The sequence below is a fragment of the Cryptomeria japonica genome, chromosome 1, assembly GCF_030272615.1.
Source record: "Cryptomeria japonica chromosome 1, Sugi_1.0, whole genome shotgun sequence".
In the NCBI taxonomy this organism is placed as follows: Eukaryota; Viridiplantae; Streptophyta; class Pinopsida; order Cupressales; family Cupressaceae; genus Cryptomeria; species Cryptomeria japonica.
In genome coordinates, this window is record NC_081405.1 from 572,309,531 (window position 1) to 572,322,988 (window position 13,458).

Here is a 13,458-nt window from a genome sequence, read left to right on the forward strand (position 1 = left end):
ATGTTATTAGTCTTATATAAGCTAATTGTAGCAGGTGAATTCTTGGTATGTACATCTGGGACTATATATATCTTAGTTCATCAGCATTGAATTGATCCATTAATGGGTTGCAATTGAGAAGAACCTACACAATTAAACATATATAAAGCAAAGGTGTTTGTGTATATTGTTTATTTTCACATATTCAAATATCCAAAATTAATGTGAGAAAATTAGTAATCCACTTTTCATTAGATCAGTATTGCAACCTACAACTTGTATATGCACATCAATTTCAAGTCGCTCACATAGATCAAGTCCACATTCATAGAAGTGAATCAAAGAAATATACAATCAAAACCTTGGTCAATGATAGTCATCTAAAATGTTTTAAAATTATGGCATCATGACAATAAGTTTCGATGCATGGTACATCTTCATGAATTTTAAAGTTAAATACGTGTTCATTTAATTTATATTATTTTTATACTTACATGGTGACATGTTCATCATTTCAAAGCTAATTACTTTTGCTTTTATTTTATATACACATTGTGACAACATCTTCATCAATTTCAAAGCAAAATACTCATTCATTTAATTTATTTAACTTCTACATTCAACTTCAATAATTTAATTTATTAATTTCAATTTTTAAATTTAGATTCATTTGTTATTTAATTAATCTTATATATTTTATCCAATAAATATTTAAATATCTACAAACATATTGCACCATTTTTAAAATTATAAATAAACACTTTTTGAGAAAAGCTATAAAAACACCATTATTACTTGAATGAGTCACATATAGAACTCAATTTGATGGAAAATTAATAAAAAGGCATATTAAAAATACAAGCATTTAAGCTATGGTTTTAACACCCATGCTACAAGCGTCTATAAGTAAGTTGGAATTCTAAAGTTTCTCACTCAAATACACATGGAGCCTATAAACCCATATAAGATTCCTAAAACAAATTAACCATGGATTTTTATCCTCTCATGTTATACGTATTTTTGTTCCAAAATGGTATTTTTCACATGATGGGAGTAGGGATGTGGCTTTCTCCTTCAACCTACAAAACCCCAATCAGATATTGGGAAAATCAAAATTTCTTAGTCTAAATATACCATTAAAGCAAGATGACTAATTGATGCGATAGGAAAGTGATATAAACCTTAATGGTAGTGCTACACATCTCATTATCCATTGTGGGAGTGACCTTCACCATTTGGCTTGGATCTTGATGGCTTCTCAAGCCTAAATTACTCGAAAATAAACAACCTGCATAACCCACTTCAATTGTTGACTGAAAAGAATCTCAAGATCTAGAATCTTATTTTAAGTATTCTCAATGATATTTTTTATAGTGTTTGATGAAGTAACATGTTTCTCATTCTTTAATAGAAATAATAAAGTTAATTCTTCAATCCTTATATAGTTAGATGTAATGAGTGTTAAATCTATCATTCTTGTTTATGACTGAGTTTTTTTTTAAACCACTACTCATAAAATGTGGATCAATGAGATTGACTTTATAGTTGAACTCTATTAAAACATCACATAATTTGATACATTATGAAAAGCATCACTACTTACCAATGAATGGTCTAAGAAGGTCTATAATAATATTTCATAATAAAGTTTTACAAATTGAGTAGCAAGCTAAGTGGGCTTGATCTTGGAAAAACTCCATGGAAAAGAAGTGTGCTTAAATGGGTTTGATTATGGAAAAACTCTATGAAAAAGTGTGCTTAAGGTAGAATAGTACTAGGTGAACTCTTAGGAAGCCCTAATTAAATCTTGATAAAAGATCTTATAAGAAATCATTTTGTCTTTTTCAGTCAACAACAATTAATCCACATCCCTTAAACATATTGCACCAATTGTCATAAACCCTTATCACTCAAGCCAATGGCATTTCTTATCTAATGCAATAAGACTACATATAATCATCTATACTATATAAATTTAATTACAAATCAGATTATGTAATTTGATATATATACATCTAATATTTCATTATTATGAAATATAAAAATATACAATTTCTAAAATTTAATATGAAAATAATATTTGTTATATATAGAAATATTATTTTCTATATACACATACACATACATTTTATTTTTCTTACATAAATATAAGATTGTTTGGTCTAGTAGTGTTCTTTTATACATTTTGTAAGAAATTACATATTTGAACTTAAGAGAACCAAAGAGGGGTTCTGACCATAGAAGGGTTTGTATATCAATTTTGAACCTTTTTTAAACCATGTTGTAAAGTGGAATCAGTAGTTTTACAGAGGTAGCTTACCTACTTTTGAATTTTTTAAATTAATAAAAAATTGAAATTAATAACATAAATAAATTACTTGTAGCTTTTTCTTTTATATGAAACTATGATTGAACCTGATAATTAACTTTATTATCTACTTCTGCCATTATTTTTAGATGAAACTAGACTGAACATACTGCCTGAATAGTTTATGACATAAAAATACAGAGACCTCTGTTACCCTGTTGACTGTTACCATTTGGAGTAATTTACATACTCTCACCTTTCCCATAGACTTTAAAGTTATTATTAAGAAGTGCAGGATTTTAAAGGGCTTGTGATCCATATAAAAGAGAATACTGTTTCACACTTATAATTAGTATTACCTTGAGGGAAGGATGCCAGGGACCTTCCACAAGCTTCCTTCAACACCTCTGCAGTATCTGAGAATGCAAGATAACCGTCTGCAGTGATACCCCAGTATAAGGGAACTTTTCCCTCAGAGTCCTGCTTGCACTCATCATGCAATTCATATGAGCTTGCTAGATCACCATATGCACAAAAAAATTATCAGAATCAATAATATGCAATTGGGTCTTACAGTAGCAACAAATACAGTTTGGGTAGTTCTGTCAAAAATAACAAAGGCAAATTGACCCTCTAAGTGTCCAACCACTTTAGTTGCAGGGTATGGAGCACGGTCTCTGAGTGTCCTGTAAGCATCTATAACCAGTAAAACCTCATTTACAGATTTTGAGAGCCCATAATGCTGTCTCAAGCTTGGAAGATTCTCTAGGTTGCCTTCAAATAAGCAGAAACAGTCATCCTTAACTGCAAATGACCTGGAAATAAGAATAAATTATAAAAATTCAGAATCCATCCTGATGATTGACAGTAAGGATTGCCCAATTGAGTTTTTTCAATTCTATTAGTATTTAACCCATCTGAGAATAGTTTGATTCCATGAAAACCTATTATAATTTTGGTACAGTCTCCAAAAATGGGTCAAGAAAATTAATCACAGCTAATTACAATAAATAATATTTAATACACTTCATTTATAAATACCCGTTAATTTGGAATCTATCAATCCTTATAACTGGAAAAAATGTCTGATTGTAAAATTGAATTCATAACTTCACAAAAACTTTGAGTTAAAATGAGTTAGATAATCAGATGGCACGTTCAAGCCACAGAAAATCTATTAGTCTGTAATTTAAATGATTTATAGGCTACAGGGTATGTTACTAGAATGAAATATTTCCTTATAACAATTAATATAAAGATATTGGACTATTTCTAAAAGAAGGTTTTCAAATAAGCCTTATAATTAGTATGCTCATCTGCAAAGAATAAATGGTATTAGTGCAATGATTACTCAGACTTCCAAAAACAAAAATTGATCAAATCTATTAAAAGAAAAAGTACAGGTTCCATAAAATTTTGTTTAATTCAAGAAAAACTACGGGGCCAGTAATTCAATGATAAGAAGGTTTTAGGTTTCACTCCTAGTTGGTCCATGAAAAGTTTAACATACTACCAGAACCCGTGTTGGCAGAGACAGGTTGCCCTAGGATCCCCACCTCAAGCATCTTCAATGTGATGTGGTGAAAAATTATAGATTCTAAATGAACATATGTTAGAAAATAAGTTATATTTGAACCAAGGAAGGACCAGTCATCAAGAGGGCTAGTAACTCGGTACAAAGAAGGTGTTAGATTTGACTCCTTACTGGTCCATGGAAAGTTTAACATGCTATCATAGCCCAGCTCAGCAGAGCTAGGCCGAACTAGGATCCCCAAACACCTTCAATGTAGCATGACAGAAAATGAGTCGCCCATCACCAAGAGAGCTGATAGCTCTATGATAGAACACCCAACAACAAACGAGAGATCCTAAATTCGACTCTTAACTAATCCATGAAAATTTAACAGCCCATAGACACTGAATCAATTTTAAAACTAACTTTATAAGCCAACAAATAGACAATAAACCAATTTGATGGATTTTATGGACCCAATTTTCTTAGGGAAAGAATCTATCAACCATTATTGATATGATACCTGGGGCGGAGAAATGACTGAGTATCTTTTGTATAGGCCATGTATGCAATATCCTCCATCTTTAAAGAGAGAGCATGTGGAAAGGCGTCCTGAAAAGAGTTGAAGAGATCATATGAAGACTTCTTGATGTCTGGACTGCTCATCCTCATTTCTTCTGGCCCTTCTGCCACTTTGCTATTAAATATAGCCAACATCTTGATTACAAATTATATATCAAGAACACAGAGAATGCAAAGCAGGAAGCTTTGTGGAGCTGCTAAATCACCAGAACTTGATGATACTTATAGAAAGGCTTCTTCAGAATTATTCTATGGGATGATGAGGATAAGAAAGCTATCGGCATGTGAAACAAGGAAGCCGGTTTAAAATGATGATGGAGAAAATGTGGGGTCTTTCTTGTGAAGAAAATGAGGTCTGAATTATCTATAAGACATTCAGATTCCTCCGCCCACTCACCTGTTGTACAAAATAACACAGATAAGAGTCCAAATTTTGAAAAGCCATTAAACTAAGGCCACAAATTTTGGGTCTGGACAAGATTGAAAAGAACAGAGAAAAAGGATAAGAAAGATTGAAAAACTTTGTGAAGATATTCCTGTTGAATTAGGAGGTGATTGAGACACATGTGACTCAGCCATTCCAATGCTTTGGGGAGGCGTTCCTTGTTCACTAGGCAACACTTGATGGGGAAGGCGTTCCTTGTTCACTAGGTAACACTTGATGGCCAAACAAACTAGGTAGACAAGATGGGTGATAGATGCTTTTCCTCCTCTCAAAATCATCTTCATATTATTTGCTTGGCTTCTTGTTGTTAGTGTCAAAACTTACAATACAAAAACAGAGACCACTGTGTCTTGAAATGGATAAGAATGATAAAAAGAAAGTTTAACCATCATTACTGGTTGGTGAAAAATACTTTTGCCCTTTTAAGTTTTCAAGGCTTTCATTTTAATCTACAATGAAAGATTCAGTGGAGATTATTAAAGATCTGATAGCTATCTGATATCTGATTGTAGGGGATTTACTTCATATATTTAATCCCAATTTTAACTTTTAGGGAAGAATCTTGGTGAATTCAAGAAATTACTCAATTGATTGGATGAGATTGTATTATATTTAAATTTTATTGCTAATATTTTATTATAAATAGAGTTTTCAATATAGGATGTTAGTTAATATATTATTATAAAAGAGTTTTTAGTATAGGACATTTTTATCAATCTAACTAAACATTCATTTGGATGATAAACTATATAATGGTTTTATTGAAAAATTAGATGTTTTATATAGTTTTTAAATAATTTCTAATAGAATTTTTTAAATAATAAGTAAATATAAGATTCATTTTAGAAGTAAAAAATATAATTGTAGAGTAGAAAAGTGTATATATTAATATTTTTTTAGTGTTTTATTCTTATTTTATGCTATTTTCAGTCTATGTTTTGGAATTATGATTTTAGCACATAATTTGAGTGTTTTGACATAATTGTTAGACTTAACACTATAGTATGAGATGCTAGATTTCTATATTCAAGCATTTTCAATACAATTCCTTTTAACTTACTTATCCTAGACACAATTACAGTTAGAATCTTGTCCTTAGCGAATTATGTCCTCATCATTCATTTTTTCATGCAACATGTTGAGTGGTGGAATGATCAACCTTGCCTTAAGGATCCCTAATTCTCTCTAAAATCACCAGTGGTACACTCATTAACAACTCAAGATTTTGGTGTAGCAGCAAAATTTGGGTGTGTTAATATTTTTGTGACTCTACTAAGAAATGGTTTGATTCTTGCTCCTAGGTAGTTGAGTCACCCTACGGTTGACCATTTCCTATTTATCAAACCTCTCATTTTAGGGGGGTAAACTATTGAGTGGTGGAACCCTCAACCTTGCCTTCCAGGTCCCTAATTAAATCTAATCTCATTAGTGGTGCACTCATTCATAGCTCAAGCTTTTGGTGTAGTAGCAAAGTTAGGACACATTAACATATTCTAAGGATAATATTCTCAAGAATTGAACATTAGCTATTGGTGTGGATGTCAAACATTTAAAATTATGTATTTAGGGTTATGTATTTGAAGGAATCATCCTAGGAAGCTTGCTCATCACAATGGATTCATCACATTATTGAATCATCAAAAGCATATTACAAAAAAGTATCCAAAACATTATCCTCTTATAGGTACATAAACCACCTTATATTTAAGTCAAGAGACATCTATTGTCAAAATACACTTTAAGTAAATAATTTAAAATAATCATTTAGAGAGTCACAACAACAATCAATAAGTGTCAATTGACATGATGACATCCACTACCATCCTACATTGACATCCGTTTCCACCCACATATCCCTCTTGATTTTATTAGTAATTTGGTGTTTGGACTTGACTAATACATATGAAATTCTAAGCTGCAATCCTTATATAAGAAGTCCATAACATTCCTTAATGCGTTCACTACTTTTCTTACTTTAAATATTAACAAGTGAAAATAATAGTTATTACTAAATACCTTACGTTTTCTTTAAAAAAAATTATTAAAAATAAGATAAAAATGACCCACTTTGTGATCTCCATTTATGTTCGTATGCCCATTTAATTGATTGTTCCCTAGGTGTATTCTAGGTCTATTTATCCTAAATTCAAACCTTCCATCATATTTTGAATTAATTTGCAAGGACCCCTTATTGTATGACTTTTGGGATCAGATTCAGAAGTAGACAAAAGTCATCTAGATGCTAAAGCACCATTTTAATTCAATTCAATTTAAATGTTTTGTTCCTAGATTCCTTTATCTTAATGTAATTTATTTTATGGGATTTACTTTATATAGCTAATATCAATTCTAACTTTTACGAAAAGAATCTTGGTGATTTCAAGAAATTATTTATTGATTGCATGAGACTATATTAAATTTAAAATTTATTTTAATTGCATTTAATATTAAGACTTTTGTTTTCAAGGTTAAACAAATTCTTTGCTAGCTAATATTTTATTATAAAAGAGTTTTCAATATAGGGCATTTTTATCAATAATCTAATTGATCATCTATAATGGTTTTGTTGAAAAATAGATGTTCTATGTACAATTTTTAAATGATTTTTAATATAAATATTAGTTTTTAAAAAGTAAGTAAATATAAGATTAATTTTAGAGATGAAATAATAATTGTAGAATAGAAAAGTTTACATATTAGTATTTTTATTTTATTTTTATCAATGTCTTGGAGTTATGATTCTAGCACATAATTTGAATATTTTGACATAATTGTTAATTATTTATGAGATGCTACATTTCTTATGTTCAATAATTTTTTATACAATTCTCGGTAACTTACTTATCTTAGGTAAGATCACAATTAGAATCTTGTCTTAAGCCAATCATGTCCCCAAATTTTGAATTCATGTAATAGGTTGAATGGTGGAATGCTCAACCTTGTGTTGGCAATGAGTTGTGATTGATGTCAACCGGTATTGTAGGCTATCGGTAGAGGTATGTCAACCCGGTATGAAGAAGATTGAACCAACATAAGGAAGATTAACACGAAGGCTTGTCAACCGGTATGATGGAAAACAAGTAGGTATTGAGACTATCACTGACTTCACTGGTATGAGGTGAGATGCATGTGTGTGTTAGCATGTTGAGTGATAATCGGTAGAGCATAAACTGATTTGGAGGTTGGCTACATGTTTATGATAAAGAGGCAGAATGTTAAAATGATCACAAACCACCGGAGGTGAAGATGTGCTACCGATGTGTGCACTATCGGTTAGTAGAACGAGAAGGTTTCACCGGTAAGGGCTTGTGCCAGTATGAGTTTGTTAAATGTTCAAGTGTAAACCAATCTTGTGTCGGTAAGTTGAGTGTATGGCGATGTGATGCCATGTGGAACTGAGGTGGCAAGCATGCAGAGGTCGGTGAAGTTTCCATCGACATGGTTGTTAGAACAGATAGATGACATTAATGAAACAACCACAAATCACGGGTCAATAATAGATTGATGTAGCTCGAGGAAGAATGAATGATAGAGAAAGATCAGGGAGTTGTTGGCACCTGAATTGATGCAAAGAAATCAGATTACAAGAGGACCTCGAGAAGGAAACAGTTGAGTCATAAATGAGTCGATAGATTTCAAGGCCGAAAATCATGGTCGGGATTGCTATCTTTAGAAAATATACATTAGATGATGAAAAACACATATAGATGCATTCCTCCAATGCAGGTGATCAATCCAAGGCAGATTGGATTGGATTTGATGAAGATTTGATTGATGGAAGAAACCCTAACCACCCTTAGTTTGAATTGATTTTTGGTGGGAAAGCTCAAGACTAAATATGATGGCTTGAGACTGCGATCGGTGCTGCTGAAGAGTGAAGGTAAGTGTGAAATTGTTGTCTGAGAGCCGAAGAGATAAACACTTGAAGTGTTTATGAGAGAAGACTGTATCGATAAGGAGAAGCAGGGTAAACTGGTGTAAGGAACAAACCAACATAATTAGCATAGAACGCAAAGGTGAAAATCGAAAGGAAGCAACATCTGATAAAGAGTAATCGGTGTGAGTTGAATTGTGAAGATATTGTGAGAGGAGACTTAGAAAAGCTAGAATCAGCAGTAAAGCAAAGTTGCAGTGTGTGGAGGAAACACAGACCGGTAAGGTTGAAACCGGCAAAGAAGAATATTGTAAGGTTGCAAAACTTCTTTTGCAATAGGGATCTCATTTGTATAACTGAGTTTTATATTATTTTCATTGAGTTGGTGCTTAATGCAGGGGTTGTAGCTCGTTTAGGTTGTAGCTTATAAATTATGCAGGGGTTGGTGCTCATAAATCAAGGGTTGGTGCTCCTTGGGTTGGTGCCCTAAAATTGTAATCAAATCTTTTACATTGGGAGGCTAGATTGGAGCAGAAGATCTCTAACAGCTATTCTCACTGAGGTTTTTCCCACATTGGGTTTTCCTCGTATATCTGGTGTTGTGTGTTGCATTATTGTGTATGAGTTATGTTGGTGTTATAGAAAATCATTTCACACACTTAATTTGCACTAGTTGAGCTACCAGTTAGCACTCAGTTTGTTTTATATATTACCGGTATATCCCTGTTGTAGAAAAAAGTGTTTAAATCACTGATTCACCCCCCTCTGAGTGATCCATTGTGTCCAACAATTGGTATCAGAGCATAGGTACCCTATTTTTTCAAAGCGTTCTCTAGCTTGGGTAGATCCTGTTAAGTGTTCACAATGGCAAGAAATGAATCCGCCTCCTCAAAAGGCCCTATGTTTGATGGTGTCAACTATGCATTTTGGAGTAGAAGAATGGAAACATATTTGTCTTCTCTAGGTTGTGATGTATGGATGTCGGTTGTGTATGGGTATACAGTCCCTAATAATCCCCCTACTATTCCAGATGCTAGGAACGAATATGAGAACAATGCTAAAGCTAAAAATGTCATTCTTAGTGGGTTATCTAATAATGAGTTTGTTAAAGTCATGCATTGCTCCTCTACCAAAGAAACTTGGGATAAGTTGCAGAAGATATTTGAAGGCGATGCTAAAGTCAAGGAAGCCAAGTTATAGACATTTAGAGCACAACTTGAGGGTTTGAAGATGAGAGATGAAGAGAAGATTGCTGACTATCTCCAAAGGATTGATGAAACAACAAAAACCATTAGAGGGCTTGGAGAAGAAATAAAAGATGAGGTGGTAGTGAAGAAAACACTTATATCTATTACATCTAAGTATGATACAAAAGTCTCAGCAATAGAAAAAGTAAAAGATCTGAAAGTCTTTACAATGGATGAGTTGTATGGTTCCCTAATTGCTTATGAGATGAGGACTGCTGGCACTAAGGCTGTGAAGAAAGAAGTTGCATTCAAAACATCAAGAAAAGGAAAAGAAGAGTCTTCTCATGATGCAATCGATGAAGGCTCTGATGACATCATGGGAAACTTTGTCAAAAGACTCAAGACGGGTTTAGGCAAATACAAAGACAACTGCCTTTGAAATGTTTCAACTGTGGAAAGATTGGACATTTTGCTGCTAAATGTCCCTATGGTGATAAGAATGAAGATGATCAATCACGTGGTAGCAGATCATACGGTAAGGACATGAAGAAGAATGTCTACTGACATGGTAGAAGAGGCTACCGGAAGCAGAGCAGTCTTTACACACATGAAAATGATACCACAGACAAGGAAAGTGCCTTAGATGAATTTTGTAGTGAAGATGAAGTCAAAGAAAACCTTTTTATGGCTCAAGAGGTTTCGGTACCTGAAGAAGGAGAAGAGGAAGAGAAAGAAGGAGAAGTAGATCTTGAAGCAAATCTCATCAGTGCCTTGGAAGAGCTAAAGAAAACAAGAAGAGATCTGAAGAAGGTGAAAAAGGCTACAGCTAAAGAACAAGAAATGTTGGAAGAATCTCTTGAAGAATCTAAGAAAACAATTTCAGATCTAAAACTTCAATTGGAACAGGCCAAGAGGATGTGTGAAGTTACTAGTACCGGTCTGAGTGAAAAGGAAAAAGGAGCATCAAAATCTGGAAGTAGAAATAATGAAACTCCAGAAGGAATTAGAGAAAAGTCAGGAAGAAATAAAAGTGAGAAGCAAATATGAAGGTAACACTAAAGCCCTGGACAAGATGCTGAGCAAATAGAAGCAATCTAAAGATACCGGTGGCTTAGGTTTTCAATAAGGTCAAAGTTCAAACAAAAAAGACACATTCAATAAGGAGATACAATTCACTTCTTCAAATGAAGGTGAAGAGATTAAGACATTCACGGTAAGAAAGGATACCAGCAAGAAGACATATGCAGATGTTGCTAGAAACTGCCACACAAACTGGTATACTCAATCAATGAACTAGAGAGCATACTCAATGCACTGACATGCAGATCCAAGGAGAAATGAAAGTGTTGATCATGAAGGATTCACCAGAGTTAGTAGCATGAAAGGAAGACCCCTAGTGAGGCAGCCATTTGCAGGTTCAAGACAACCTAACCAGTATGTTCCAAATTTTCATGGTTATTGTCACTGGTGTAATAAGTCTAGTCACAGAATGGTAGATTGTAGGAAAATGAATGTCAACCCTAGTTTTGAGAGTAGAAACACATTTGTTGCATAACAAAGTACAAATGTCACATGTTATAATTGCAATAAGTTTGGTCAAAAGAGTTATGAATGTAGGAGTAATATGCAAATGTCCTACAAGAATGCCTTGAGTACATCTTACAATGCTAATGTGAAATGTTATAAGTGTCAAAATTTTAGTCACATAGCAAGGTATTGTAAGTTGAGAACTGACAAGCAAAAGAAAATAGTACCGGATGAGAAGTTAGAAACAAAACCGGAACACAAAGTGACAGAAGAGGAAAAGAAATAAGAGAAACAAGTTTGGGTAGAGAAGGAAAAAAACAAGACAAAGTCCATCTTGATTGTGCAGACTTCTCTACATGCTAAAAAGAGAAATCTATGGGCAATTGATAGTGGTTTCTCAAATCACATGACTAGAGACAAGAAAAAGTTCATCAAGCTTGATGATTGGAATGGTGGTTGAGTCCAGTTTGGTGACAACTCCTCCATCAAGATCAAAGGTCAGGGTACACATAATATTGATGGCAAGCTCAAGGCTCATGATGTGTACTATGTGGAAGGACTGAAGCATAACATGTTGAGTGTAAGTTAGATGTGTGACAAAGGGTACAAGTTTACATTTGACTCTACCGATTGTCAGATAAGAAATAAGAGTATCAGTCAGGTTGTGACAGAAGGAAAGAGGATAGATGGTAATGTCTACAATCTGAAGGAATGCTATGAGTCCCAGTTCATGATGTGACACGTTGATGAAATTTGGTTGTGGCATCGAAGATTAGGCCATGTGAACTTTGATAATCTAGTTACAATAAGCAAGAATTGGTCTATGAGAAACATACCTTAGATCATAAAACCGGCAAGCACATTTTGTGATGAATGTGTTAGAGGTAAGCAAGCAAAGGTCAGCTTTAAAATAAAAGAATATAACACCTCAAGACCTTTAGAGTTGATACATATAGACTTATGTGGGCCAACAAGGACAAGAGAATTGGTCGGTGAAAGGTATTTCATGTTGCTTATAGATGATTACTCAAGAATGACTTGGGTAACCTTCCTGCATGATAAGTCACAAGCATTTGAGAGATTCAAGATTTTCAGAAAGATGGTAGAAAATGAAAGTGGATACTGGTTAAAATGCTTAAGATCAGACCTGGGTGGAGAATTTTCTTCCAATGAGTTTGTTGACTACTGTGAGAGACATGGAATTCAAAGACAATATTCAGCTACAAGGACACCTCACGAAAATGGGGTGGTAGAGAGGAAAAATAGGGTAGTGAAGGAGATGGCTAGGACAATGTTGAATGAGGCCAACATACCGGATATATACTGGAAGGAAGCAGTTCATACTATAGTCTACACATTAAACTAGGTACAATTAAGAGTGAACAGTAGAATGACTCCTTATGAGTTATGGTATGAAAGGAAACCATCACTCAAGCACTTTAGAGTGTTTGGAAGCAAGTGTTTCATCAAGAGAGATGCTAATGGATTAGGAAGTTTTGATGCACCAAACAAGATCCCCAACCAGTATGTGCAGAAGAATCATTCGGAAGAACATATCATAGGAGATAGGAATGAAGGTGTGTAGACCATAAGGAGATTAGCCCAGGAAAGTGAGCAGGTAAATTTCTGCCTCATGACTGAATTAGAGCCCAAATTTTTTTATGATGCTAGAAAAAGTGAGAAGTGGGTAGATTCCATGGATGAAGAGTTGAGAAAATTTGAGAAAAATCAGACTTGGGAACTTGTTCCTAGACCGGCAGATAAGAATGTCATAGGTACCAAATGGGTCTACCGGAACAAGATGAATGAGGAAGGTAAGAAAGTCTGGCATAAAGAAAGGTTAGTTTGCAAAGGGTATGCTCAAGTGGAAGATATTGATTTTGAAGAAACATTTGTACCAGTTGCTAGGTTAGAGACAAGAAGAATGTTTTTAGCCTTCTCAGCCTATAAGGGATATAAAGTGTATCAGATGGATGCAAAATTTGCTTTTCTCAATGGTAATCTTGAAAAAGAGGTGTAAATGGAACAACCAGAAGGGTACTT

The 13,458-nt window shown here is 33.7% G+C and overlaps 1 protein-coding gene across 1 annotated transcript; it reads right to left on the reverse strand.

Annotated features, from left to right (window-relative positions):
- Positions 1 to 790: 790 nt before the first annotated feature.
- On the reverse strand, positions 791 to 4,830 carry LOC131050176 (stem-specific protein TSJT1). Its single transcript, XM_057984361.2, has 5 exons — positions 4,324 to 4,830; positions 2,862 to 3,102; positions 2,647 to 2,767; positions 1,161 to 1,267; positions 791 to 1,058 (listed from the first exon to the last, which is right to left on the reverse strand). Exons 1-5 carry the CDS (start codon positions 4,515 to 4,517, stop codon positions 1,020 to 1,022), a joined length of 702 nt encoding a protein of 233 aa, XP_057840344.2. The 5' UTR covers positions 4,518 to 4,830; the 3' UTR covers positions 791 to 1,019.
- Positions 4,831 to 13,458: the final 8,628 nt, after the last annotated feature.